This window comes from Acomys russatus, chromosome 1, assembly GCF_903995435.1.
Source record: "Acomys russatus chromosome 1, mAcoRus1.1, whole genome shotgun sequence".
Lineage (NCBI taxonomy): Eukaryota > Metazoa > Chordata > Mammalia > Rodentia > Muridae > Acomys > Acomys russatus.
In genome coordinates this window covers 51,056,358-51,083,653 of record NC_067137.1, presented here as the reverse complement: position 1 = coordinate 51,083,653, position 27,296 = coordinate 51,056,358, and the positions used below count along the sequence as shown (strand labels likewise).

The following is a 27,296-nucleotide window of genomic DNA, read 5'->3' as shown; positions in this document are numbered from 1 at the left end:
GAAGAATGGCTCCATAGCAATAACACAGGATTCATTAATATGTAGAAGAATTTTTAAAAAGCAAGCAGATCAACATCTTAAAAATCTACTTCTTGAAATATTGATGAAACTAATATAATGCACATAGCGTTTTATAACAAAACCCAAAAACACCCTGTCTGTGAAATCTTCTGGCAATGGTCAGGAAGAACACATACCTTTCCTTTTATTTTGTAGTAGAACTCATGAGTATTCTACTAATGACAATTTTATAAATGGGAAAAGCCTGTCTTTTTCTACAACACCACTTACCTTCCTTGAATGTTATTTTGTTTTAGTCATTTAAATCTGCCTGAAAATCTTCACTTCCCTAAAAAGCTATAGAAGTTCTGAAACAGGTTTTGTTTTTGTTTGTTTGTTTGTGTGTTTCAAATGGAGAATGTTCCAGTATATTTGGATCCTCCAAAGTGGGCACCAGAAATGTTCCCCTTATGTGATATTTGACAAATCTTATGTAAGTTTAAAAAGATTCTAGTGATTTATAAAGTATATACACCTATGACATTGAGGGTAGTTCTTAATGTCAAATAATATACCTAGAAAAACAAAATTCCAAAGCAGATTACACAGCAGAAGGAGATGTGGCTGAATTGTTGGATCAGTGGAGAACTTTATCCCTGCATCAGAGAATATCAACTTTATTTTCAGGTAATGATGCCATAGATTAAAACAATACTAGACAATTTTATAAATTAACTAACACACACACACACACACACACACTCACACACTCTGACTGGTAATGCAGATTTAATAGAATAAACTGAATTTTGCAAGACAAGGGAACTGAAATTATCAAAATGAACACACATTATAATGCTTATATTCCAATATTTATATCCATATGAAAATTTGTCTTTAAGTAAAAATAATGTTACGGAGGGATAGGGGAGATTTTTTAGCAGGGAAAGTACCTGCCACAGGAAGACTATAGTTCAGATCACAGGAACTTGTTTTAAAAATGACCATCTGTGATCCTAGTACAAGAGCTAGAGACTCTCCTGGGGGCACTAGGGCTAGGCAGACTAGTGGAGATGTGAGTCACTGAGAGAATGTGAGTCAGAATGGAAGATGGAAGTAACGGAGGACGTCACTCAAAATCAACCTTGGACCTCCACATCAACACACATCCATGCACAGTCACACACATGGTAACACACACACACACACACACACACACTCTCAGTAAAAAGTGCAAGAGCTGGAGCTGTATTTTTTTTCTTAATTTGAGCTAAATTATTTTTTCAACTGATCCAAGTCTTTCTTTCTTTTAAGATTTGAAGGAATACTCTTACCCGGAAAAGCTAATTACAAATAAAGTGGTTAACTTAAGAAGGAAACATAAAATATAAGTGGATAGTAGTAAGATAAACCAGTGAAAGATGTTTAGATACTCCTAGGAGATGAAAGAAACACAAATACAATAAAAAATTAAACTACAGTAGAAAGAAATGTCTAAGGATTTAGAAAGAGTTATTAGCTCCCTTTGAAAGGAAATTTGCCAGCGGCCTGAACATCGAGAAGCTGCAGGGAAGTGTACGTTGTAACCATCACGGCCTGGGGTATGTCACACAAACAGGACGATTACAGAAGCTTAGGTTTCCCTCAAGCAAGGTGATGACATCTGGCAGAGCCAGTGAACTCACAGGAGCAGCAGAGGCCCTGCTTCCCCACGCCAATCAGCATGTTCAGGCAGAGATTGCAGTAGGCAGGCTTGTTAAAGTGCTTGAGTCGCCACACATGCTGTCCGTCATCCTTCACGTTCTGCACAGGACGTGAGAGAAACAGATTTCGCTTAATGAAATAAACAGTAGAGGCTGTAAGTGCCAATAAAGCTCAGGCTGGACCGATGTGTCTGAAGACAATCTGTTCCCTCATCTGACTCTCTACACTACAAGATCATCACAGAGACTTCAGAACAGCTCACGTGCTCTAGCCCAGTGAGATGCCCCAAGGAATCTGAGATGCTGTAGCGCCCTGTGGGCATCTTGGTCTAATGTCAACAGCTCACCAGCAACTCCCCCTCCCCAACACCACAGTGATCTGCCAAACAGAACTAACTCTCCCTGAACACAAGGGCGTTTGTTGTTCTCCTTGAGGTAACTGATGCTTAGCACAATTCCATAACGAACAAATAAAAAGAGAGAAAGGAAGACTTAGGAAACTTGTAAAGACTTTAGCCCTGGCTTTATGTTGGGAAAAGCAGAATTCAGTATGAGGTTAGGTTTTTAAGACAGAAAAATGTGGTGTAACTACACAAGTGATGGTTGGAAGTCAGACACGGTGATCCTACGACTTCATGTGCAGACACTTAATAAGATTTCTAACAACATATTCTGCATTAAATAATAATTCTGATGAAGATGACAAGGACATAGTTATATGATCAATTGTTTAGCTGCCTTATAAAAACAATGATTTTTATCTATAATTAAAGATGATAAAATATAAAAACTGAATTATCATGTTTATAATAATTACTGTAGTCATGTGTCACAGTAAAATCTTGGGTTTATATTCACAGTTTAGTAAAAAAAAAAAAAAAAAAAAGGTGCTCTATTGCTTCTTACCTACATGCTTCAACCTACATGATATTTTAAAAGCTTCTCTAATTGTGTATATCACACCTGAATTGCTCAAGATTTTGATCCCTTTTTCATAGATGGGCTGCTTTGTCTGGTCTCAGCAAAAGAGGATGCATTTAGTCCTGTTGTGATTTGGTGTGTCAGGATGGGTTGGTATCCATGGTGGTGCCTCTCCTTCTAAGGGGAGGGGGGAATCGGGCATAGGAGTGTGATGGTAGGACTGAGAGGAGAAAGAGGAAGGGGATTGCAATCAGGCTGTAAAGTGATTAAATACATAATCAATGAAAAAATAAAGATTAAATAAATTAAAAAATAAAATTACAAATTTATAGGATCCTACTCTATGTTTAAATTTTTTTAATTTTTTATTAATTTATTCTTGTTACATCTCAATGGTTATCCCATCCCTTGTATCCTCCCATTCTTCTCTCCCCCCCCCCCATTTTCCCATTATTCCCCTCCCCTATGACTGTTCCTGAGGGGGATTACCTCCCCCTGTATGTGCTCATAGGGTATCAAGTCTCTTCTTGGTAACCTGCTATCCTTCCTCTGAGTGCCAGCAGGTCTCCCCCTCCAGGGGACATGGTCAAATGTGAGGCACCAGAGTACATGAGAAAGTCATATGGTGAGATACTCAAGGAAATTCCTCTAAAATCGGGAACAAGGCAAGGCTGCTCACTCACTCCATATCTCTTCAATATAGTACTCAAAGGTCTAGCCAGAGCAATAAGACAACAAAAGGAGATCAAGGGTATCCAAATGGGACAGGAAGAAGTCAAATTATCCCTATTTGCAGATGATATGATAGTGTACATAAGTGACCCTCAAAATTCCACCAGAGAACTCCTACAGCTGATAAACACCTTCAGCAAATTGGCTGGATACAAAATTAAATTCTTACTAAATGGTGAAAAACATTACCAGATGTTATCATACGCCATTTTGGTTGGCATTATTTTGCATAATATTGGATTCCCTTTATATCTCATTCTCCATTTTTGTGTGAAACTGACTTTCAAAATTATTAATGGATATTCTATAAACACTGATATAATTCATAACTTTTCAAATTAGAAAAAATATATATTTCTTACAATGCCTTCACCAAATAATATATGGGTATGTATTATGTGTTGGGGAAGTATAGAAGGATAACCCAAGCTCAGATCATATTATTTTTACTACTAATGAAATATTAATAATAATGCTTCTAGCCACTCTCTATTTTACCACAATGAGAGCCAGGACACTGATTTATATTATCCATGAATCCATAGTAACTAATTCTCACATTAGAATTAGAAATGTCAAATTTGCATCCTAAGATGAAACATTAATGAAAATGCTTCCTGGGAGGTACTTGTCAATGGCCCCCTGAATTTTTGCAAGTTTTGAAGGAAGAAACACTGTCTTGTTTTTGTCCCAAGTAGCCATTTCAATCATATTGATTGTTAAAAGACTTGCACAACAGAGATGTAACTCTATCCAGAGGATATCAGGACAGGCGTATATGGTAGCCATGCTATTGAAAACAAGCGACACAGAGTTCTGTCCTACAGACAAACCTGCTTTCTCAAGCCAAGGGTACCAGGCTCTGATGTTGAGTGCTGCATTTACTTGGCTCATGTTCTTTCATGTGCTTAGACTACCAGGAGAAAAACAAACATGCTGAGCTGTGAAAGGTCTATTGCTTGCTTTGCTGTTAGTAATATGCCAAATGTCTCTGGCCCATAGAGTCTCTGATACTCAGGGAGCTTAAGGAGCTGATTCCTTGCCTTTAACACTTGATTAATCTCAGACCTTTTTCAATTTCTTAGCAACATGCAAATTTGTCCTTTGGATAAGAGACTGGTAAGGTCTCAACTTGAGCAGTTATGAGAGATTGCAGACGATTAGGAAGGAAACTGCAGAAGGAGACTGAGCTTCAAATATTTACCTCCACAATAAAAAAAAGCTTTGTAATTATTTGAGTCAAGTACTAGTCTGCATGTATCATAATAATTTTAGTAGCTCTACAGTCTAAATAGAGTAATGCACGTTTAACTTTGCTATATTTTGTGATCCATAATTTTTACTTTCATCATGTTAAAAGAATTAAACATCTTGATATAAAAGTATTAACATGAAATTGTTGAGTTTTGATAATCTTTCAACATAGCCTTGTGTTGCTTTAAGAGATTTTCAAGTAAAAGGATAAAGGGAAATGTTCTAATTTCACATGTATCGCTGTTTTTGTAATCCTTGTCATTTCATTTTAAGTGATTGTCCATTCCATGTGAATAAGCCTCATCCTGTTGGAGAGCACATATGGACGAAGTTAGCTGGCATTTTCCTTATCAAAAAATAAACAAGCCTAGACGTGGGTGTTCTGTCAATCAGAACACTTAGCATGTTACAGGCTGTAAGGGATGTACAAATCCATTACCCGTGCATAAAACGCTTTACAAAAAAAAAAAAAAATTAAATAGCTTTATAGCTCTTCGCCTGATGCACTGCCCATATACGCCAAAGATGAAATATGTATGTGGTTTCTTTCATAGAAGAAATGGAAACCAAGAGCCAACTCCTTCTCACTGGTGCAAATTGCAGCCTGACTCTCTGGATTTTCATGTCTTGTCTTGTCTTATTTAGATTGTAAACTTGGTAGAAGAGAGAGAATCAGTGTCATTCTATCAGCAGATCATGTTCCTATTAATGTTTTTTATAACAAATAAATATTTATTATCAAGAAAGGAATTCATATTATTTTAAGGGAATGAGCACAGAATTGGGAAGGTCTGAGTCCTGGCCTAGTGTGAAAATGTAAAGATGCTCTCTCATTTTTCCTTCTACTCTCTATTAAAACGAAGGCGCCCACTTTCCTTTCTCGGGCCATAGTGTGAGGTCTCATTATACAATACCTGAGCTAATTTAGCTCATAAATACCAGTGTCATACAAACAGCAAATATTACTACCATCATAGGGCTCACTTCTATAACATCCAAAACTTTCAACCTAACAAATTGAAAGAATGCTTCTGGGTCTACTGTAACTTATTTCATCAAATATTGACCTTTCCCCTTCTCTACACCACAAGCAGCACTGCTCTGGGCCTGTGATGGGAAATACTGTTTTTAGGTGCCCGGAGAAGTCCACAATAAGAAAGAGCTATCAGCATACTTTTTTAGCTCTCTAAAAACCAGACAGATATACAGAAACAAACAACAACAAGAACAATCCCTTAGTCTTGTTGTTATTTTGTTATTTGGTTGCTTATCCTAAAGTTTTCCAAAGTTTTGGGTTTTTTTTTCCCCTCCATATTTCCCAGAGAATAGAGCCTGTTCTCAGTGTACAGTCCTTGCTGACCTGCGATTCTTTTTGTAGAACAAGCTGGGCTAAAACTCACTGACTGTCTCACTCTGCCTCCTCAGTGCTGATACTAAAGGTCTGTGCCACCATGCCTAGTTAAAACTAAATAATTTTTAAAAGAAGCTAATGTTTCTTATTTGTAGCAAGACAACTGTTTAGGTGCTTATAGTGCTATTTTATGACAATATAAGGAAGATCTTTTAATGTTAATGAATATTCAAGACTGAAGATTTCCCAATTGAAACATCGTTTTCCACATCTGAAGAAAAGAATTTAAATTTTAAAGGGTCAACAAAGGATAGATATGTTCAATGTTGCTTCTTTTCATTTTTCTAGAGAGATTAACTACCTATCACACTATAACCTCATTAGCTAATGGGCATTAGGGTCACCATCAACTTGAGGGTGTTCTCTGCCCCTGCACTGCTTTTCCTGTTAGCCCAGATATTTAGCTGTTTGTCCCGTTGTTCTAGTGTTCATAGACACTATATTCCTTTCTCAGTTTCCCAAGGCTGATTAAAAACTAATTGAATATATTTTTTGTTTTTAAGATGAAAAACTTAGAGTGATAACAGGCCTTGTGTCTCATACCTATAAATCTAGCACTTGAGCCTGATATAAGAAAATCTTTTGAACTTTGAGTCAGGCCTTGGCTGCAGAGTGAGACCTTAACAACTTAAAAACAAACAAACAAACAAACAAAAAAAAACAAGCAAACATAGAAAACAGGGACAGATTAGATTGGGTCAAATCTGCTGGGCAATTTCTTTTTTTAAGGAAAGTTTTATTTAACCACCACTTTGTTGAATCATTTATACTAACACCACGATACTGTTTCCTTATCACCTCATCGATGAGATGTTTAAAACATATGTACCTAAATTATTTAATATCCTTTTGTAGTCATTTTATAGTTTCTAAAAAAGCAGTGGCTATAAGCAAACACTTTATTCGCCAATACTTTTAAAAGATTAGCTATGGTCCTATGTTCCTGTCACGGACCTGAGAGCTTCCTGCAAATATCGGCAATTCTTATGCCCATGAGTGACTCCTAAATATTTTTGGTATTAAAATAGCTTCTGGGCCTTCGGAGTACAAAGCCAAATACAGTATTCGTGAGGCTGTAAGGAAAGTGAACAAGGAGAATAAGACTTTCTGGGCAATCAGTAACACCAGGCAGTCAGGTCTGACTGCAAGCACTGTCAGAGACAGGTTTAACATGCAGGTAGAATCTTCAGGCCAGTGCTCACTGCGCCCGCATCCTTGTGGAGGCTCATCTACCCAGCTCGCAGCGTTATGACCTGCTCAGGGAGCTTGGGCATCTGTCAGGAGTTCAGAGGAATGATATTCTGAAACAGCAGGGTGTACCTGGGCCCTCTCCTTCTGTATGTACTGACAAGAACTTTATTTTCTAAGCTTTGATGTGAAAAAAAGTGAAAGTGAAGCTTATTATTGCTATTTACCATTTCCAGCATGCCTTTCATACCAATGTCCTTGGGAGATATGACTTTTATTTTTTTAATAAAGATGAGTCATATAAGATTTAAGTGAAAGTGCAAACCAGAAAACAAACAAACAAACAAAGAAAAGCAAACAAACCTACATTATTCAATGACATGAATCCTGAAAAGGGAAGGCATAACTCCAGGCAAAAATATGATCAAACTCGAGGGGATCCAAGATGGCGGCGAGCAGTGTGGACCGCGTTTGGAGGCTCCAGTGAACAATTCAGGGAATTGCACAGATTTCTGAGCCAGGAACACCGAGGTCCGAACATCACGGCAGCGGGAGTGCTCCACGGTTCGGAGGGACCAGGGTGCGGAGGACCTGCGTGCCCCTGCACACGGGAGGAGCGTGGTTTTTCTCTGATCGGAGCGGCAGCGGTAGAGGCGGCAGCACCAGCGGCACCAGCAGCGGCGGCTGAGGTTTGCAGCTCATAGCCTTCCGGTGGAGGCGATTGGTGTGGTGGCTGGTGGGAATTGCTGCGGGAGAGGGGACTCGGGGCAGGATTTGGGTCGCGTGGAGCCTTTGGACCCAGATTGGACTCGGCGGACAGTTCGGCCCCAGAGTCCCGGGTATTGGCCCGGCCCAGCAAACAATTCTGCCTGAGGCACTAACTCAGCGTGGCCATAGCTCCCCTGCTGTGGCGCAGGCTTAGTTGAGCACGCTGCTCCACACTAGGCACTACCTCAGCTCAGCGGCAGCTCCCCTGCGGTGACACAGTCTGGGCGGAGCACTTGGTTTCACCACAGGCGCTAACTCAGAGCAGCCGCAGTTCTCCTGCTGTGGCGCAGGCTTGGTGACGTGCTCGGTTCCATCCTAGGCACCACCTCAGCTCAGCGGCAGCTCCCCTGCGGGGACACAGTCCGGGCGGAGCACTTGTTCCACCACTGGCGCTAACTCAGAGCAGCCACAGTTCTCCTGCTGTGGCGCAGGCTTGGTGACGTGCTCGGTTCCATCCTAGGCACCACCTCAGCTCAGCGGCAGCTCCCCTGCGGGGACACAGTCCGGGCGGAGCACTTGTCCCACCACTGGCGCTAACTCAGAGCAGCCGCAGTTCTCCTGCTGTGGCGCAGGCTTGGTGACCTGCTCGGTTCCATCCTAGGCACCACCTCAGCTCAGCGGCAGCTCCCCTGCGGGGACACAGTGCGGGCGGAGCACTTGTCCCACCACTGGCGCTAACTCAGAGCAGCCTCAGTTCTCCTGCTGTGGCGCAGGCTTGGTGACGTGCTCGGTTCCATCCTAGGCACCACCTCAGCTCAGCGGCAGCTCCCCTGCGGGGACACAGTGCGGGCGGAGCACTTGTTCCACCACTGGCGCTAACTCAGAGCAGCCGCAGTTCTCCTGCTGTGGCACAGGCTGGACAGAGCTCTCGGTTCCACCAGCTCTAAGACTCTGGTTGGACACAGTGTACAGTTTGAATCCAGAATTCCTGGCTGAGATTGGTGGTCAGTTCGGGCCCTGAGTCAATAACTGACCACAGCACGCACTTTGGGCCAAAAGGCCCTAGTGGAGCTTGGTGCGTAGTCCCAGCCCAAAATTCTGGCTGGGCCCTGTGTGCATTTTGGGCCCAAAATCCTAGCTGAGCTTGGCAGACGGTTCTGGCCCTGAGAATCTAGCTGAGTTCTGCCCGTGGTTCGGTCCCAGTGCTCCTGGCTGGACTTGGCAGGGAACACAGAAGGCTGTGGATACCTTGGCCTGACCCAACGCTCATTCAGAGACCCAGAACAATTGCAGGATCCACAGCAGAGAGGGACTGAGGATCACTGGCTGTGAGAGACCAGAACAATAGGGCTAACCTCCTAACATCCACACCAGTGAAGCTTTGAGCTCGCAGCCTAGGGAAATCGTAAGAAAACAAGTGAATCTATCATCAGACACCCTCCATTCAACTCTGGAAGCTACCCACAAAAACAAAGACGGCAAGATGTCTAAAGGACAACGAAAAAGCATACGCAAAAAACCCCAAAACAACATGGCGTCTCCAGTTTCCAGCTATCCCAAAGAAAACCACCAGAGAACTCAATACAACGGAAATACAAGAAAATGACCTCAAATCCTTAGTAATGAGGATGATAATGGAGGAAACAAATAAAATTCGTAATCAAATGCAGGAAGACGCAGACAAACAGGTGAGAGACATAAAAGAAGCACATAGAGTGGAACTGGAAAAATTGCAGGAAAATGCAAACAACCAGATGGAAGAAATACTAAAACGGTTCAAAGCTCTGAAGACCTATAAAGAGGCAATGGAAGAACTCAGGAATATACAAAAAATCAGATGAAAGAAATCAAAAAATCAGTTCAAGATCTGAAAATGAAATGGATTTCAATGATAAACACACAGACAGAAGAAAAACGAGAACGTGAGACCTCAGAGAAGAAGGCGAGCAACACAGAGGTGAGCTTTTCTAACAGAATCCAAGAGATGGAAGAACGAATCTCAGGGCTAGAAGATACAATCACAGATATTGAATCAACCATTAAAGAAAATGCCAAATCTGGAAAACTCCTGACACAAAACATATCCAAGAAATTAAGGACACCATGAAAGAAGAAATTTGCGGATAATAGGCATTGAAGAAAGAGAAGACATCAGACTCCAGGGCCCAGAAACTATCTCAACAAAATCATAGAAGAAAATTTTCCCCAATCTAAAGAAAGAGATGCCTATAAACATACAAGAGGCCTACAGACACCAAATAGAATTGACCAGAAAAGAAAAACTGCCCGCCACATAATAATCAAAACACAAACATGCAGACAAAGAAAAAATATTAAAAGCTGCAAGGGAAAAGGGCCAAATAACATTTAATGGTAAACCTATCAGAATTACACCTGACTTCTCCAGCAGAGACCATACAGCCAGAAGGGCCTGGACAGAGATCCTGCAAACCCTAAGAGAACACAGATGCCAGGCCAGACACTTACCCAGCAAAATTATCAATAACCATTGATGGAGAAAACAAAATATTCCATGACAAAAACAAATTCAAACAGTACCTATCCACAAATCCAGCTTTACAGAAGGTACTAGAAGGAAAACTCCATCCCAAAGGGTCAAGCTACAACCAAAACTACCCAGGAAATAGATAACTATCCCATGGCAAAACACAACTACACAAACGCTCGACTGGAAACAACATCAAAATTAAGACTCTTAACAGTCACTGTCATTAATATCTCTCAACATCAATGGCCTCAATTCTCCAATAAAAAGACACAGACTAACCGAATGGGTACATAACAAGACCCAACATTCTTCTGCATCCAAGAAACACATCTCACCCATAATGAAAGGGCATTACCTCAGGGTAAAAGGTTGGAAAAAAATATTCCAAGCAAATGGTCAACAAGAAGCAAGCAGGTGTAGCCATTTTAGTATCGAACAAAATAGACTTTCAACCAAATTAATCAAAAGGGATGAGGAGGACACTTCATACTCATCAAGGTAAGTCAACCAAGATGACATCACAATTCTGAACATCTATGCTCCCAATACAAGGGCACCCACATATGTAAAAGATCTCCTACAAAAGCTAAACCCACAATCGATCCCCACACAATAATAGTGGGAGACTTCAACACCCCACTCTCACTGAAGGATAATCATTGAACAGAAACTAAGCCGAGAAAAACATCATTAACCAATGCAATGGGTCAAATGGATCTAACAGATATCTATAGAACCTTTCACCCAACAAAAAGAATAACACCTTCTTCTCTGCACCCCATGGAACCTTCTCCAAAATTGATCACACATCGTAGGTCCAAAGCAAGCCTCAACAGATACAAGAGGATTGAAATAATACCTTGTATCCTATCAGATCACCGTGCTCTTAGGCTGCAATTCAACAACAACAGAAATAACAAAAAGCCTACACGTTTGTGGAAACTAAACAACTCTCTGCTAAATGACACCTGGGTCAGGGAAGAAATAAAGAAAGAAATCAAGGAGTTTCTGAAATTCAATGAAAATGAAGAAACAACATACCCAAATTTGTGGGATACATTGAAAGCAGTGCTAAGAGGAAAATTCATAGCACTAAGTGCCTTTAAAAAGAAATTGGAAACATCGCACATAAGCATCTTAACAACACAACTGGAAGCCCTAGAAAAAAAAGAAGCAGAAACACCCAAGAGGAGTAGACGCCTGGAAATTATCAAACTCAGGGCTGAAATTAACAAATTAGAAACTAAGAAAACAGTCCAAAGAATCAACAAAACCAAAAGCTGGTTCTTTGAGAAAATCAACAAGATAGACAGACCATTAGCCAAACTAACTAAAAGGCAGAGAGACAGTATTGAAATGAACAAAATCAGAAATGAAAAGGGAGACATAACAACAGACACTGAAGAAATTCAAAGAATCATAAGATCCTACTTTGAAGGCATATACGCCACAAAATTTGAAAATCTAAGGGAAATGGACGATTTTCTTGATCAAGTTCACTTGCCAAAGTTGAGTGAAGAACAGATAAACAAGTTAAATAGTCCCATTTCCCCTACAGAAATAGAAGCAATCATCGATGGTCTCCCAACCAAAAAAAGCCCAGGGCCAGATGGTTTCAGTGCAGAATTCTACCAGACCTTTAAGGGCGAGCTAATACCGATACTCTTCAAGCTACTCCAAAAGATAGAAATGGATGGAAAATTACCAAATTCATTCTATGAGGCCATAGTCTCATTGATACCTAAACCTCACAAAGACTCAACAAAGAAAGAGAATTTCAGACCAATTTCTCTTATGAACATAGATGCAAAAATACTAAATAAAATACTTGCAAAACGAATACAGGAGCACATCAAAGATATCATTCATCATGACCAAGTAGGCTTCATTCCAGGCATGCAGGGATGGTTTAATATACGGAAATCCATCAATGTAATCCATCATATAAACAAACTGAAAATAAAAAACCACATGATTATCTCCTTGGATGCAGAGAAAGCATTTGATAAAATTCAACACCCATTCATGTTTAAAGTTTTAGAGAGATCGGGGATACAAGGCACTTTCCTCAACATAATAAAGGCTATATACAGCAAGCCAATAGCCAAAATCAAAGTAAATGGTGAGATACTCAAGGAAATTCCTCTCAAATCGGGAACAAGGCAAGGCTGCCCACTCTCTCCATATCTCTTCAATATAGTACTCGAAGTTCTAGCCAGAGCAATAAGACAACAAAAGGAGATCAAGGGTATCCAAATGGGAAAGGAGGAAGTCAAATTATCCCTCTTTGCAGATGATATGATAGTGTACATAAGTGACCCTCAAAACTCCACCAGAGAACTCCTAAAGCTGATAAACACCTTCAGCAAATTGGCTGGATACAAAATTAACTCAAAAAAGTCTGTAGCCTTCCTATACACAAATGACAAGCTTACAGAGGAAGAAATTAGGAAAACCACACCCTTCACATTAGCCACAAGCAATATAAAATATCTAGGAGTTACCCTAACTAAGCAAGTGAAGGACTTGTATGAAAAAAATTTCAAAACTCTGAAGAAAGAGATTGAAGATGACCTGAGAAGATGGCGTGATCTTCCTTGCTCATGGATCGGGAGAATTAACATAGTAAAAATGGCCATCCTACCAAAAGCAATCTACAGATTCAATGCAATCCCTATCAAAATAACTACACAATTTTTTAAAGACATTGAAAGTTCAATTCTGAACTTCATATGGAAAAACAAAAAACCCAGAATAGCTAAAACAATCTTGTACAATAAAAGATGCTCCGGAGGAATCTCCATACCTGATCTCAAACTGTACTATAAAGCAATAGTACTTAAAACAGCATGGTACTGGCACAGCAACAGGCTGGTTGATCAGTGGAATCGAATCGAAGACCCAGATATGAATCCACACACATATGGTCACTTGATTTTTGACAAAGAAGCCAAATCCATTCAATGGAAAAAGGATAGCATCTTCAACAAATGGTGCTGGTCTAACTGGAGGTCTATGTGTAAAAAAATGAAACTGGACCCATATTTGTCACCTTGCACAAAACTCAAATCCAAGTGGATTAAAGATCTCAACATAAAACCAGAGACACTAACTCACTTAGAAGAAAAAGTGGGAAAGAGCCTGGAACATATTGGCACAGGAGACAACTTCCTGAACAGAACACCAACGGCCCAGGCCTTAATGTCAACCATTAATAAATGGGACCTCATGAGGCTGAGAAGCTTCTGTAAGGCAGGAGACACTGTCAAGAGAACAAAGCGACAGCCTACAGACTGGGAAAAAATCTTCACCAACCCTACATCTGACAAAGGTCTAATATCCAAAATATATAAAGAACTCAAGAAATTAAACACCACCAAACCGAATAACCCAATTGAGAAATGGGGCTTGGAACTAAACAGAGAATTCTCAACAGAGGAGTATCAAATGGCTGAGAAACACTTAAAGAAATGCTCAACCTCCTTAGTCATCAGGGAAATGCAAATCAAAACAACTCTGAGATTCCATCTTACACCCATCAGAATGGCTAAGATCAAAAATTCAAGCGACACCACATGCTGGCGAGGATGTGGGGAGAGAGGAACACTCCTTCATTGCTGGTGGGAATGCAAACTAGTACAGCCACTTTGGAAATCTATCTGGTGCTATCTCAGAAAAATGGGAATAGGGCTTCCTCAAGACCCAGCTATTCCACTCCTTGGAATATACCCAGAAGATGCTCCAGCACACAACAAGAAAATTTGCTCAACCATGTTCATAGCAGCCTTATTCATAATAGCCAGAACATGGAAACAGCCTAAGTGTCCCTCAGTAGAAGAGTGGATAAAGAAACTGTGGTACATATACACTATGGAATACTACTCAGCTATTAAAAACAAGGAATTCCCGAAATTTGTGGATAAATGGATTGAGCTAGAAATGATCATAATGAGTGAGTTAACCCAGAAGCAGAAAGAATCAAATGGTATATACTCACTTATATCTGCATACTAGCCCAAGGGGCATGTCCCACGAAAGCCTTCACTTACCAGGAAACTGGGACAGAGGGGAAGGCATCCTATTGGGACTCTAAATGAGAGACGCATGGGAGAACAGCAAAATAAAAGGATACAGAGGGTCCTAGAAATCTACAAGTAGAAAAATATGATAGGCAGATTTGGGCCCAGGGGTCCCGCTCAAACTAAGGCACCAGCCAAGGACAATACAGGAGGTAAACTTTAAACCCCTTCCCAGATCTAGCCAATGGTCAGAATATTCTCCACAGTTGAGTGGAGAGTGTGATACGACTTTCTCACATACTCTGGTGCCTCACATTTGACCATGTCCCCTGGAGGGGGAGGCCTGGTGGCACTCAGAGGAAGGACAGCAAGTAGCCAAGAAGAGACTTGATACCCTATGAGAATATATAGGGGGACGTAATCCCCCTCAGGAACAGTCATAGGGGAGGGGAATAATGGGAAAATGGGGGGGGGGGGAGGAATGGGAGGATACAAGGGATGGGATAAACATTGAGATGTAACAAGAATAAATTAATTAGAAAAAAAAAAAAGAAAAAAAAATAAATAAATACACAGTTTTTCTAAAAAAAAAAAAAAAAAAAAATATGATCAAACTCACAAAGCTCCTAACTTCCCCTCACGTATGTGAGACTGCAGTACATTGTCCTTTTCGGATTGGTCTGTTTTGAATTTTGTGAAATCTCTAGAAACTTTTGCACAAGAAAATGAATGGGATCCAGTGTCTAGTAACTCAGTAAGCAGAAGGGACTGAGGAATGACATTTTCTGGCTTTGGAAGCAAAGCATACATTCTTGAAAATAGGGACTCTCATAAGACCATCCACGTCTTTCTGAGTCTGGGTTACCTCACTCAGGATTATCATTTCTAGTTTCATCCATTTGCCTGCAAACTTCAAGATTTCCTTTTTTTTAATAGCTGAATAGCATTTCACTGGACAAATGTACCACAGTTTCTTTATCCATTCTAAGGTTGAGGGACTCATAGGTTGTTTCCAGATTCTGGCTGTTACGAATAAATCTGCTATGAACATAGTTGCACAAATGTTCTCTTGTATGGTGGAGCATCATTTGAGTATATACTCAGGAGTGAAATAGCTAGGTTTTTAGGTAGCACTATTCCCAATTGTCTGAGAAAGCACCAGATTGGTTTTCACAGTTGTTGTATAAGTCTGCACTCCCACCAGCAATGGAGGGGTGTTCCCCTTTCTCCACATCACACTATAGTGTGTTTGATCTTAACCATTCTAATAGGTATAAGATTGAATCCCAGAGTCCTTTTGATTTGCATTTCCCTGATGACTAAGGGCATTGAGCATTTCTTTAGGTGTTTCTCAGCCATTTAATATTCCTCTGGTGAGAATTCTGTTTAGCTCTGTACCCCATTTTTAAAAATATACTCACTTATAAGTGGATATTAGCACAAAATAGATCTCCTCTAACAGATTCCATCCAGTGGGGAATCAAGACATACACTTGGACTTCAAGCTGGATTCTGAGCAGAGCTCAGGGAAGAGTGTGTGTGTGCGCGCACGCGCGCGTGTGTGTGTGTTTGTGTGTGTGTGTGTGTTTGTGTGTGTGTGTGTGTGTGTGTGTGTGTGTGTGTGTGTGTGTGTGTGTTTTGGAAAGTCCAGCAGGGAACAGGCACTCCACTAGGAGACCATCAAGGCCTGGACACAGGGGGCCCTGCACAAACTGATACCCCAATCAACGATAATGCATGGAGAGAACCACGGTCCCCTGTTTAGATGTAGCTGATGGACTGCCAGTTCTCCACATGGGTAGGTTGGGGGACAGCTGCTGAACCTCTGATGTGCACTCTGATGCCTGTGATTTGGCCACTACCCCTAAGCAAGAAGGCTTTGCTGGCACACAGAGGAAGGAGATGCAGGATATCTTGATGAGAGCTAATAAGCTGTAGCCAGACAGCAGGGTAAAATGGCCTCCCCTACCAGAGGTCTACCAGAGGAGAACAGCAAAGAAGGGCGAGGGAGAGTGGGAATGAGGAGATAAGAGCATGCAGATAATAATTGGGACTCAATGTGAACAAATTATAAGTAATAAAAAAGAAAATGGGGACACTCCTGATAATGTATTGAAGAGAAATAATAAAAGTGCAATGAAATCAGTCTCATGATTCCCATTAGAATTGTGCTACCCTAAGGTACCACGCTTGCCTGGGTAATCTGGCTAGCACACTGCTGTCACTTATAAATACACTATGACGTTTAGCATGTGGTCAATTATAATCTACTCTCCATGATCATAAATGACAGTACACAGGAATATATAGGACAATTTAATAAAACAGACTTTACATGAATGGCCAACATCAAGATGAAGCACTCAGATTTTCAATTTAATTGCCTAAAGTTAGGGTGGGGCTAGAGAGGGATGTAGAGTATTGTAAATTGACTTCTTCTTGAGTGATAACACATTAACTGCCTGCAGCAAGGAAATAAGTCTCAATTCCTAAAAACAATGGCTCTCATCACTCAGTTGTTTTAGCATTGGTCTTGATTTTTCAAACACTTGCCATGCCTTAGACTAAGAAGCTATTTCTAAGTAGTAGATGCAGCCTATGGTGAGTACATATTACAAAAGTTATCCATTTTATTAAAATGAATTTAATTGTTGCAGTATATGTTTATTTAACAAAGTAAAAGAAGCGAAATTCTTTATTTAGAATTGTTCTAAACAACTGAAAAATGTCCAAGTATGTATTTAAATAGCTCTCTTCATATTAAACAATGTAGCCCTGCCATCTAGTGGGTGTAATTGGGAACACAGTCCCGATAACTATGGAAACACACCAAATTGATCTCTCCTGTTAGACCCCATATAATCCTTTTGCACCCAAATCACAAGCACTTAAAATACAGTTATAAGACAAGCTACATATAACTAACTGCATGACAGTGAAATCAAAAGATTGTTACTTAGTTAAACTCACCGTCACACTAAAACAAAGTATCCTACTTTTTAAAATAACCTGATTTAAATTCTTATAGCTCTGTATTCAAACAATGCTATGGTTTATAATTTTACAAAGTATTTCTATAAAATAACATTTAAAGAATTGCTAAACAATTACCTTCAAACAAAAATATCTTGTCAAAAAACTGTTGCCTTAAAATACATATGGCCAAGTCTCCTTCTCAGCTGTTTCCTTCCTTGGCCTTCAGAGTAGCAACGTTCTTGCTTCTGCTCAGATTTCTTTTTGTGGAATCAGGATAGACTTGTACTCTAAGGCACTCTAGGCAGATGCTGTCCCACTGTGCGACCAGTGCCCACTCCAGACAACCAATGTCCCCTCACACATCCCACAGCTTCCCAAAGCTTTGAAATTTTGAGGTTAATTTCCAGGAAGGTGGTATTTAGGGGAGGTTCTAACATAAATCAGCTGAGAGCTGCACTTCATGGGGTAAACTGAAAAAGCTGTCATTTTATTGTCGCCCTTCTGTTTTCTCCCTGTTACTTTATTGGCATAATGCTTTTCTCATACTGCTTGTAAAATATGCAATATGTGAGAAGTTATCATTAAAAGGTTAGAGATTATGAAGAGTATACAAAGTTTAAAAATACTGCTTCATTAATTTTCAAGGCGAATTACTGCTCTCGTTCCCTTGTGTAGGTTTTTCTTTCTTCTTTTAAAAATCTTTCTGTGATTTTTCTTCTTTCTGACAATACAGAAGACTAGGCCTGTGGTCTTGCACTTACCAGACAATAGCTTTACCATGGAGCTAATTCCTAAGTCATCAAAATGAATAAATATGTACAAAAGCAGAATTGTGATCAATACCATTTATACTTAATACTTTTTATTACATTATTTTCAGGAAAATCCCCACATTTTTATCAATTTTTCTGATCTTCCTGGAATGATATGGGGGTTCTGAAGATCAAGAATTCGGAAATCATGATGAGGATCGAATGAATACAGGTCTCCTGAAGCCCATTTATATATTCCTAAATCCACAGCTCTTCCTAAACCCTAATTCCATTTGTATGTCCTGCACTCATACGTACAACATATTTCACAGATTCTTGTTTTACCATGGAATTGTGAGAAGTTGAGAAACTTACTACATGCTCAATGGTAGAAAAATGACCCAGGCAATTGGTCATCAAATGGTGCCAAAGAGCACTCCACTGACCACTCCCTCCTCATTACAAAGACTTACATTTTCCAAGCCCAGAAGGACAAGAAGTGGGATGGTTGTCATTCCTCCTTGAATCCACTCCTCCAGGGACACGGTGCCATCCCGGTCATAGTCGATCTCCTCCATCATCTCATGGAGGATCTGGAAAAGGGAGAGGAGAAATAAACATTCAAAGAATCAATTTTTAGAATACATTTAATTAAACAAAACATTTTCTCCAACTAGCTGTAGCATATTGTGAGTGAGACCACAGAAAAATTCTGTAACTAAGGTAACTACATTAATCCTTTTACTATGGAACCTGGCTTTTTATGTTGATCAAATTTTAGAAACAGGTGTCCAACTTTTAAACATTTTTCCCCAAGGACAGCAGCACAGTGTAAATTAAAGGGCACTTTTATTTAAGGTTAAAGGTGGTCTCTAATTACTTCCTCAATATCACTTTTTAAGTTCATATATATGCCAGAAAGTGTCTAGAAAAATTAACATCATGGCACGGAGCTCAAATAATTCTTTGCTAAGTGGTAGTGGGTGATAGAATTATTTTGCTTTTAATTGCCCATAACAATTTAACAGAGTCCAGACTCAATGGCCTGATCATGTTTGATTAGACTTCTTTGAAGACGGCATGCAAGTCATGTTCAACAATGTGTGATTGTGAATCAGTTGGCACTTCACGCTGTGGTGGTAATGTAGTTATTTATTTCAAAGGGGTTGTAAGGATGTAATGAGATAAGTTAAAATAAATTAAATAAGTAAAAGACCCATACACAACATATACAGGAAGTTCCATGTAGGGTTTGGGTGAATATTAATATAAATTATATATAAGTTCCAATTATATTATCTTTAATTCCTGGGAAGGCCAACAAGCTTCCCGTCTAGGAAAACAAGGAAGGTAAATATGGTAGAAACTCAAAAGAAAAAAGAACACATTGTCATTATACAATATGGGCATTTTTATTCAGTTTGGAAAAATACATTTAAACAACATACAAATAAAAACGTGAAATGATGCTATAAATGTGATCCAAGCTTTCTGCTTGGTATCTTTTGTCCGGTTGTTTGCCTTCATAGTGACACAAGGATCTACTGACTGGAGAAGATTTGGGGAGCTGGGCACCCCAACATCCTCATTTCATTATCTTCAATATAAAAAGCAAACGTGTTAGAATTTGATAAAATGACATAAGATCTGATTAATATATATGCCTCTTGCATACCAACGAATTGGTGGAAATGGGCCAACAAGAAATTAAGCTTACTGTGATGCAAACACACATGAGCTGGGGGTAGGAAGAGTGACCTTGAGGCGACGCGAGACTGAATAGTAAGATCCAATCCAAGGAAAGAACAGGGCACTGTGAGACCTGTCCCTCTAACCCCATGCTTGTTTTCTGTTTGCAGGTCTCTCTAATCAGCTCAGGATGGCATAAGGACTCACTTTCTTAGCACCAGAGGGATAGGGCTGCGAGTATGCTCCACCTTACTCTGCCTCATACTTTAATCTGTGTGCTCAGAGCCTAGATTTATTTAACAAAAAATCTTTCCAAGGACATGTTGATCTTCCTATTTATTTCTGCCAACATCAGGTGTTTGTTTTTCTCTATTTGTGCAGACCTAAGAGGAGTCTGTAAATGTTAAAAGGAAGAGAGCTGCCGAGGCTGGTGAGCTAGGACAGCAAACACAATGTTCACAGTAACGGTGGTTTCTTAACTCTCCACTATTTGGACTGTCCAGATGGGAGACCAACACATCAGGATTACTGGGAACAAATGATGCCATGGTTGTTACTTGTAATCTCTAGTAGATATCTGTTACAGTCAACTGTCCAAACACCAACTGCTGGTTCGGTTAGAACAGCAATATCTCACTTTGGTGCAGCACTGGGCACCAAAAACTGCTTTCTGAGAAGTTGTTTCTGCTGTGAAAAAAATAGAAAACAGGCCTTCTTCACCCACCCCCTGAGAACAGCTGACTTCACTGACAGATGAACAGAAACTTGAACAGGATGGGAAAATACTGCTTTGGTTTTTTCTGATCAAAAGGACTAACAGACCTTCTAGCAAATCTCCTGATCTCAGAGAATATTAAAGGTCTTCAATAACTTAAATACAGTTACCAAGTCCTTAAATTTCATAGACAAAACTGAATGACAGGGGGACTTTCTGTGAGCACAGCAGGAAACGTTCTACAGCAAAACAAATTAAAGTGAAATACATTTAAATTAGAACTTGAAAAAGCCTCAATCTGTATAAGAAAGGTGACAGAATTTTGTACAGGCTTGGCCCTGACCTTCCCTTGATCTAAGACAGGAGAGGGAGGGAGGGTGGGAATGGGAAGATACTAGTGAGGGGATAACAATCGGGATGTAATATGAATAAATTATATATATACATGGAGGAGAAGGCAGCCTAAGCTCTTGCTTCAGGCTCCTTTTCTTATTTTGGTAGTAATTGTATAAATGTGTGTGCTAATTTACAAATATGGTTTTTGGATTCATGTGGGATACAGATCTTTAAATAAAACTGAATTGCTTTCTTCATAGACACCTCATAAACTTAATTGACTTTTGTCTATAAATTTCACTTAAAATTTTATTTTTTATAAAGTTAAATTGTCTAGAAAGGAATGTTTCAATACAGTTTAGTGATTCTGCAATTTTGTATAAATTCACATATAATAAGGCATCTTTTTCTTTTAACAAGTTGCTTAAAAATTTCTGGCTGTGTTTATAACTAGCTGTAGAGCTTTGAATAAGAAATGTCAACATATGTGTTTCTCAATTCACCCATTTAAGAAATAAATAAAATAGTGCATCCAGGAGTTACAGGCACCACCAAAGGACCATCACAATGCACCAGCAACATTGATATCATGAAATGACCATAGTGGTGTCCATCAGCAGCATCCGCTTATCCCTATGTATATAACCTCATGATTCAAAATATAATCACCATGAGGAAGAAAGCCAAGGTTGCTGCCTACAGCTTCAACACATCCTATTTAGAATCATCTTGAATTCTGGTTAGACATAATAATTTAATAAATGAGATAAAACAAATTATCACAATGTATTTAGGTCACAAAAATAATAAAACCATTCATAAATTAGTCCAGAATTTACTAATCCATATACCTACTGGATTAAGTTCAGTGACATCCCATTCAAGGTACTCTGCAACATGCATCATCTGACCGATGATATTTTCTAGTTCCTGGAGTAGGTAGCAAGGGGAGTGGAAGATATGAGGGAGTGAGAGAGACAGGGAGAAAATAATTTGTTATCTTGGATTTAGAGCACAGCTGTTCAGTTTGTACAAGTGATTAAAAAATTATATTTCCAATTTTCTAAAAACATATACATAGACACTATTTAGATATCTTTTACCAACATTGAAAAGAGTATCTAAACATAAATTTTATTTACTATTATAGATGCTTAAAATTGATGTACAGAAAAGGGTAGCCAAACTAAAAATCAATTGTGCCCGTCAGTGGAAATCTTTACCAGCAGAGGGCGCTACAATACCAAGCACTGAGGCTTCCTTCTCGCCATGCTTCCTTGAAATTAGGAGCACGTGTGTATTTTCACAGGATGTGATTTTCTAAAGTCACTGAAAGTCCCAAGGAATGGGAGGAAGCATGGACAGACAACAAAAGCCTTACTTTTATCCTCAAGCATTGACTGTGCAGGCCACTCCTAAGAGTGCTTTACTATAATGGTGTTTTTAGGTCAAGGTTTGGAGGCTAAGTATAAGTGGAGATTATTTGCTGAGAGGATCGGGTTTTGGTTCAAATTTTCATAGTCTCCTAATCTAAATCTTAGTTTTCCTCGTCTATCTCCAGAAAAACAATTAAATATTTCTTCATAAGATATTTGTTTATTTATAACATAGAAATTATGTTTTTAAAAATGGTATTTGTTTTAATTTGAAGTGTAAAATTATATAAAGTTAATGCATGAAAGTATATAAAATCAGATATTTCTACTGGACTCCCTGCCACATGTGGTCACAGTTCACTGGATAAACACAGGATTGTGGCAGGAAGAGGTTGTTAACATGGGGACCCAAGAGAGTCCCTAAGAAACAAATGAGAGCTACACTCCACCTAGAAGAAATATAACTAACAAATATGTCATATGATAAATATTGTCACAGAAAATACAACATGAGCAAACGTATTAAAACTGACTAACTGCAGTGCCTGCCAGCGATTCAGTGGGAATACTAGCCTCTCTTCCACTCCACCTCTGCCCAGTACTTTAAAGGAATCAAAGCTGCTGAACATCCAGGACAGAAACCATTGTTCATGGACTATGTCAGAGGTACATAAATTAGATAAATTGTTTAGCCTTTTTTAGATGGTTTTCTCACAGGGGAACTGGACACGCTACTCGACCAAATTCATGATCACTCTACAAATATAATGTGTGTTATCATATGAAATACATTCAAGTCATTGGAATGCTGCAAATAACCAATAAACATTAATAATGTGATACATAGTCAGCATTGAGACAATGATGGTTTTTCTGCTTTGCTTCTAAAGGTGAATGGTTACATCTTTAAATTGTCAATGTGAATATTTTAGAAGCAAAATTTAAAGCAGATATTAAATGAAATATACTGAGGTTCATAGATGGTGTTAAAAAAACACCTGGGAATTAGTCTTGATATTTAATTTTAAAAAAAGACATAGAAATTAAGAATTAGTTACAAAAAATCCATTTGTTCTCAAATCAGTGTTTGATATTGGGCATCTAATTATAAGTGTTAGAAGCAATCAACTACATATGTTCCCTTAAAATGGCCAGAATCCAGGAAAAAAATCATTTGACTCAATTTTCAAATTAGCTGCCAACCCATGGCTAAAAGCCTAGTTAAGACATATCATTTTAATTTAATTAAAAAGAAACATTACATAAAACAAATCTGCATTAGATGCATTAGAATATAATTTGCATTAGTGTAGACATGAATGATACAATAAACATTTTAAAACATCTACAAGAAATCCAAATGCCTTTCTATGGAATTGCACCAGAAAAAAAGAGTAAATTCACACTGTGTTTCAGTATTCCTAAGAGAAGAGTAATATATGCAGAAGAATAACAAAGAAACACTGACGTTTAAACCTAACAAGTCCTTGACTCACAGCATCCATTCAGGGTGGTGCTTGTTCCCTGGAGTCGAGATTACAGTGGCATGCAATAATTATCCTACCCTGTGCCACAGAAAGCCATGCCTAACTTCACTAAAATCCTTGAAAAAGTCTATGTGGCAAGGTGGCTGAGCAAGTTAAGGGCTTCTGTCACCAATCTACACTGCTTGAACTTGTATCCGTGACACACAAGGGTGGAAAAAAGAGCTACATCCTGCAAGTTGTCCTTTGAAGTCCAATCATTCACAGTTGCATCAATTCATCGCTGCACATGAACATATACACAAATAAATTCAATAAAAACCTGTGGACGAGTAGGGGAAGCAAGAAGGACGCAGAGGGAACAAGAATTTGGCAAGAAGACCAACAGAGTCAACTAACCTGGACCCATGGGGGCTCATAGAGACAGAAGCACAGAACAAGGAGCATGCACGGACTGGACCTGGGCCCCCCATGTATGTAACTGTGTATGTAGCTTGATCTTCCTGTGAGTCTCTTGGTCTGTTGAGCGTGTACTGTCTACGACATGGACTCTATTGGCTGCTTTTCGATCACTTCCCCCCTGGTGGTGCTACCTTTCATCAGTGGATGAGGATAAACTGAGTCCTGGTGTAACCAATGTGCTGGGGTGGATTGGTGGGGGATCTGCTCCCTTTATCTGAGGAGCAGGGGACCAAAGGTAGGGGAAACAGGGAGGGAGGGTGAGACTAGGAGGAGGGGAGAGAGGAGGCTATGATCATAATGTAAAGTGAATAAACAAATTAAACAAACAAACAAACAAAAAAACAACTTAGGTCCTTTTATCCTTCCCCCTACTTTTTCACTAAACCCCCAGTGCTTCACCCAATGTTTGGCTATGAGTTTCAGCACCTGATTTTATCTGCTGCTAGATGGGCCCTCTCAGAGAACAACACTGGTAGGCTCCTCTCTGCACGCATAGCAGATTGTCATTAATAGTGTCAGGGGTTGGTTCTATTCCATCGGGTGGGCCAGGCATTGGTTGGACATTGTCTCTTTCTTTGCTCCATCTGTTCTATCATTATCCCTTCCTGTCTTGCAGGCAGTGTGAGTTTTGGAGGGGTTGGGTGGGTGGACCTTCTCTCCCATCCACTACGAGTCTTGTCTAGTTAGGGGGAGTCCTCTTCAGTGTCCAAAGTCCCTGCTACTAGGAGTCTCAGCTATAATTCTCATATTCTCCCAGAGACCTACTCCGACTTAGGTCTCCAGTTTGTCACAGAGATGCTCCCACCCACAGTTTCTCTTTTCTCTGCACAAGGCTTCTGGTGGTGCAAGTCTATAATCCCAGCACTAGGGAGGCAGAGAAGGCAGAAGGATCTCTGTGAGTTTGAGGCCAGCCTGGTCTACAAAGCAAGTCCAGAAAACCCAAGGGTACACAGAGAAATTCTGTTTTGGTTTGAAGAGTGTTAGGGCTGTACACAGTGCTTCACTGGGTTCAATTCTTAGCATCACCACAGCAACAATACGGAATTGTTGTATTCAGAATTCAATATATTCAGTCCCTTAGATATGTCTACACCAACCCTGACATTAGTCTTTATATTACTAATTGTAGTTGTCCTGGAGGCACAAAATATATTATCAGCAAATATAGAATAGTCAATTGAGTACAACACACATGCAATGGGTGTCTCATTTCTATGTCTCAGAAAGCTGCTGTCTGTTCCTGCATACTATCAATGAGATGAACATTTAATTATGTGTTTCAGGTTATCCTACAGATAGACAATTTTCTTTATTATTATCTCTGCCTTAAGCTGTAGGATGGAAAGCTTCATACAAAACTAGACGAGATGTTGTCAAAAGAGATTCCTCACATCAAGCTTTAAGTACGTTTACTTTCTTTTTTTTTTAATTAATTTATTCTTGTTACATCTCAATGTTTATCCCATCTCTTGTATCCTCCCATTCCTCCCCCCCCCCATTTTCCCATTATTCCCCTCCCCTATGACTGTTCCTGAGGGGGATTACCTCCAAGAGACGTTTACTTTCTTTTACTGCACTTTATGAATAAAAAATCCTTAAGGGGAAATCTGAAATATCAGTTTTATAATTTCTTCAGATGCTTTATGCTTACTCCATATTTTTCTTATAAATCTTCCTGATATTTTTCTGATTTTCGAGACCGTGGTTTCAGCTCTATATTTTCTTCATAAATCCTAAATTCTGCTTGCAACTAAGGATAATGCAAAGATAAAGTCATTTGGTTTTTTTGTTTTGTTTTGTTTTGTTTTGTTTTTTGAAGGAAGTGTTGTTTTAGTAAAACCATTGGATAGAATGCTCACAATCCTCTCTCTTCAATTGACAAAAATGCTGTTAGTGGATTTAAGTTCTATATTAGGTGTGCCTTCTGTGTCAATAGCTATAAGTTTGTCCATTGCTTCTTTTGAAAGAAATAATTATGCATTTTTTCAGGAAAACTAGAAGAAAAAATTACCGAACTGTCGAGGAAACCATTTCCATCGGTGTCATAAAGGCGAAACATAACTAGAATAAAAGAGATAAAAAAAGAGATTAGAGATGAGAAAGATCATGTTGGTTTAAGGTAGATTTCTTAAACTTAGTTTCTTTTGAAGACAAATACTTCAACTCCACTGTTCAATGCCTTTACTTGTGACACTGTTTTAAAAAGTCAAACTGCAAATGAAATTATTGGTTAACAAAAATACTGGATGTCAGATATTACATTTACAAAATTTTGTTTGTGGAAAAACTAATAATATTATTTGCTTAAATTTGATTTTTTGATCCTTAGTTGTGAATTCAAATATGAAGAAGTTGAAATATAGAGCATCTGCATATTAAAGGACAGAGTGGAGTTAGAAAAACAACGAATTTAGAATTTCATAAGTCAGTTAAAATTAGAATCCATGGGACTATTTTCTTATTCATAATATGAGAATAATCACCCCGCCATTGGACTCGCTTTTCCTGTGGCAGTCAAGTGAAATGGGGCACACAGGTGCAGACCAGAGCTAGAGCCCACTACATAAACACACGTCAGCATTATGATTTATCCCAAACAATGTGAGAGAGGAAACAGGAGTTTATTATAAGAGACTCCTTCTGGCGGGGCATCTCAGCTCCTGACCATTCCCGTGCCTTGGGTTGTTTCAGCAGCCAGGCTTCACTGGGCACCTCATCTTTAAACTAATCAAGTTAGGATATTCAGAACACAGACTCTCTTAGTGAGCTAAGAAAGCAGACCAGGAGTCCAAGGTCTGAGGTCTCCCTTGTATTATTCACAGACCACAAGGAGGCCATGGAAGAGGCTGCAGGTGTCATTTAAAGGTAAACACAGGAGAATGACACAGCTGTCAAAACAGAAGAGTGGAAGTGAGAGTTTACGTTGAGTTTGTATGATTTCCTGTAGGATCTTATGTCTGAGTTCTATATATTAACAGACCCATTGGTAACTAGGAGAGCATGTAGCACTATAATTATTCTTGCAATAAAGGTTATAGAACTCAATCACCTAAGACCTGAT

At 39.3% G+C, this 27,296-nt stretch overlaps 1 protein-coding gene across 1 annotated transcript in view; it reads right to left on the bottom strand.

Annotated features, from left to right (window-relative positions):
- Positions 1-27,296, bottom strand: part of Dgkb (diacylglycerol kinase beta) — a 696,235-nt gene that overhangs the window by 477,021 nt on the left and 191,918 nt on the right. The window contains exons 7-10 of the mRNA XM_051145066.1: positions 26,247-26,296; positions 21,769-21,843; positions 18,647-18,766; positions 1,686-1,803 (exon numbers count right to left, since the gene is read on the bottom strand). Coding sequence (XP_051001023.1) covers positions 1,686-1,803; positions 18,647-18,766; positions 21,769-21,843; positions 26,247-26,296 — 363 coding nt within the window. The remainder of the gene's footprint in view (positions 1-1,685; positions 1,804-18,646; positions 18,767-21,768; positions 21,844-26,246; positions 26,297-27,296) is intronic.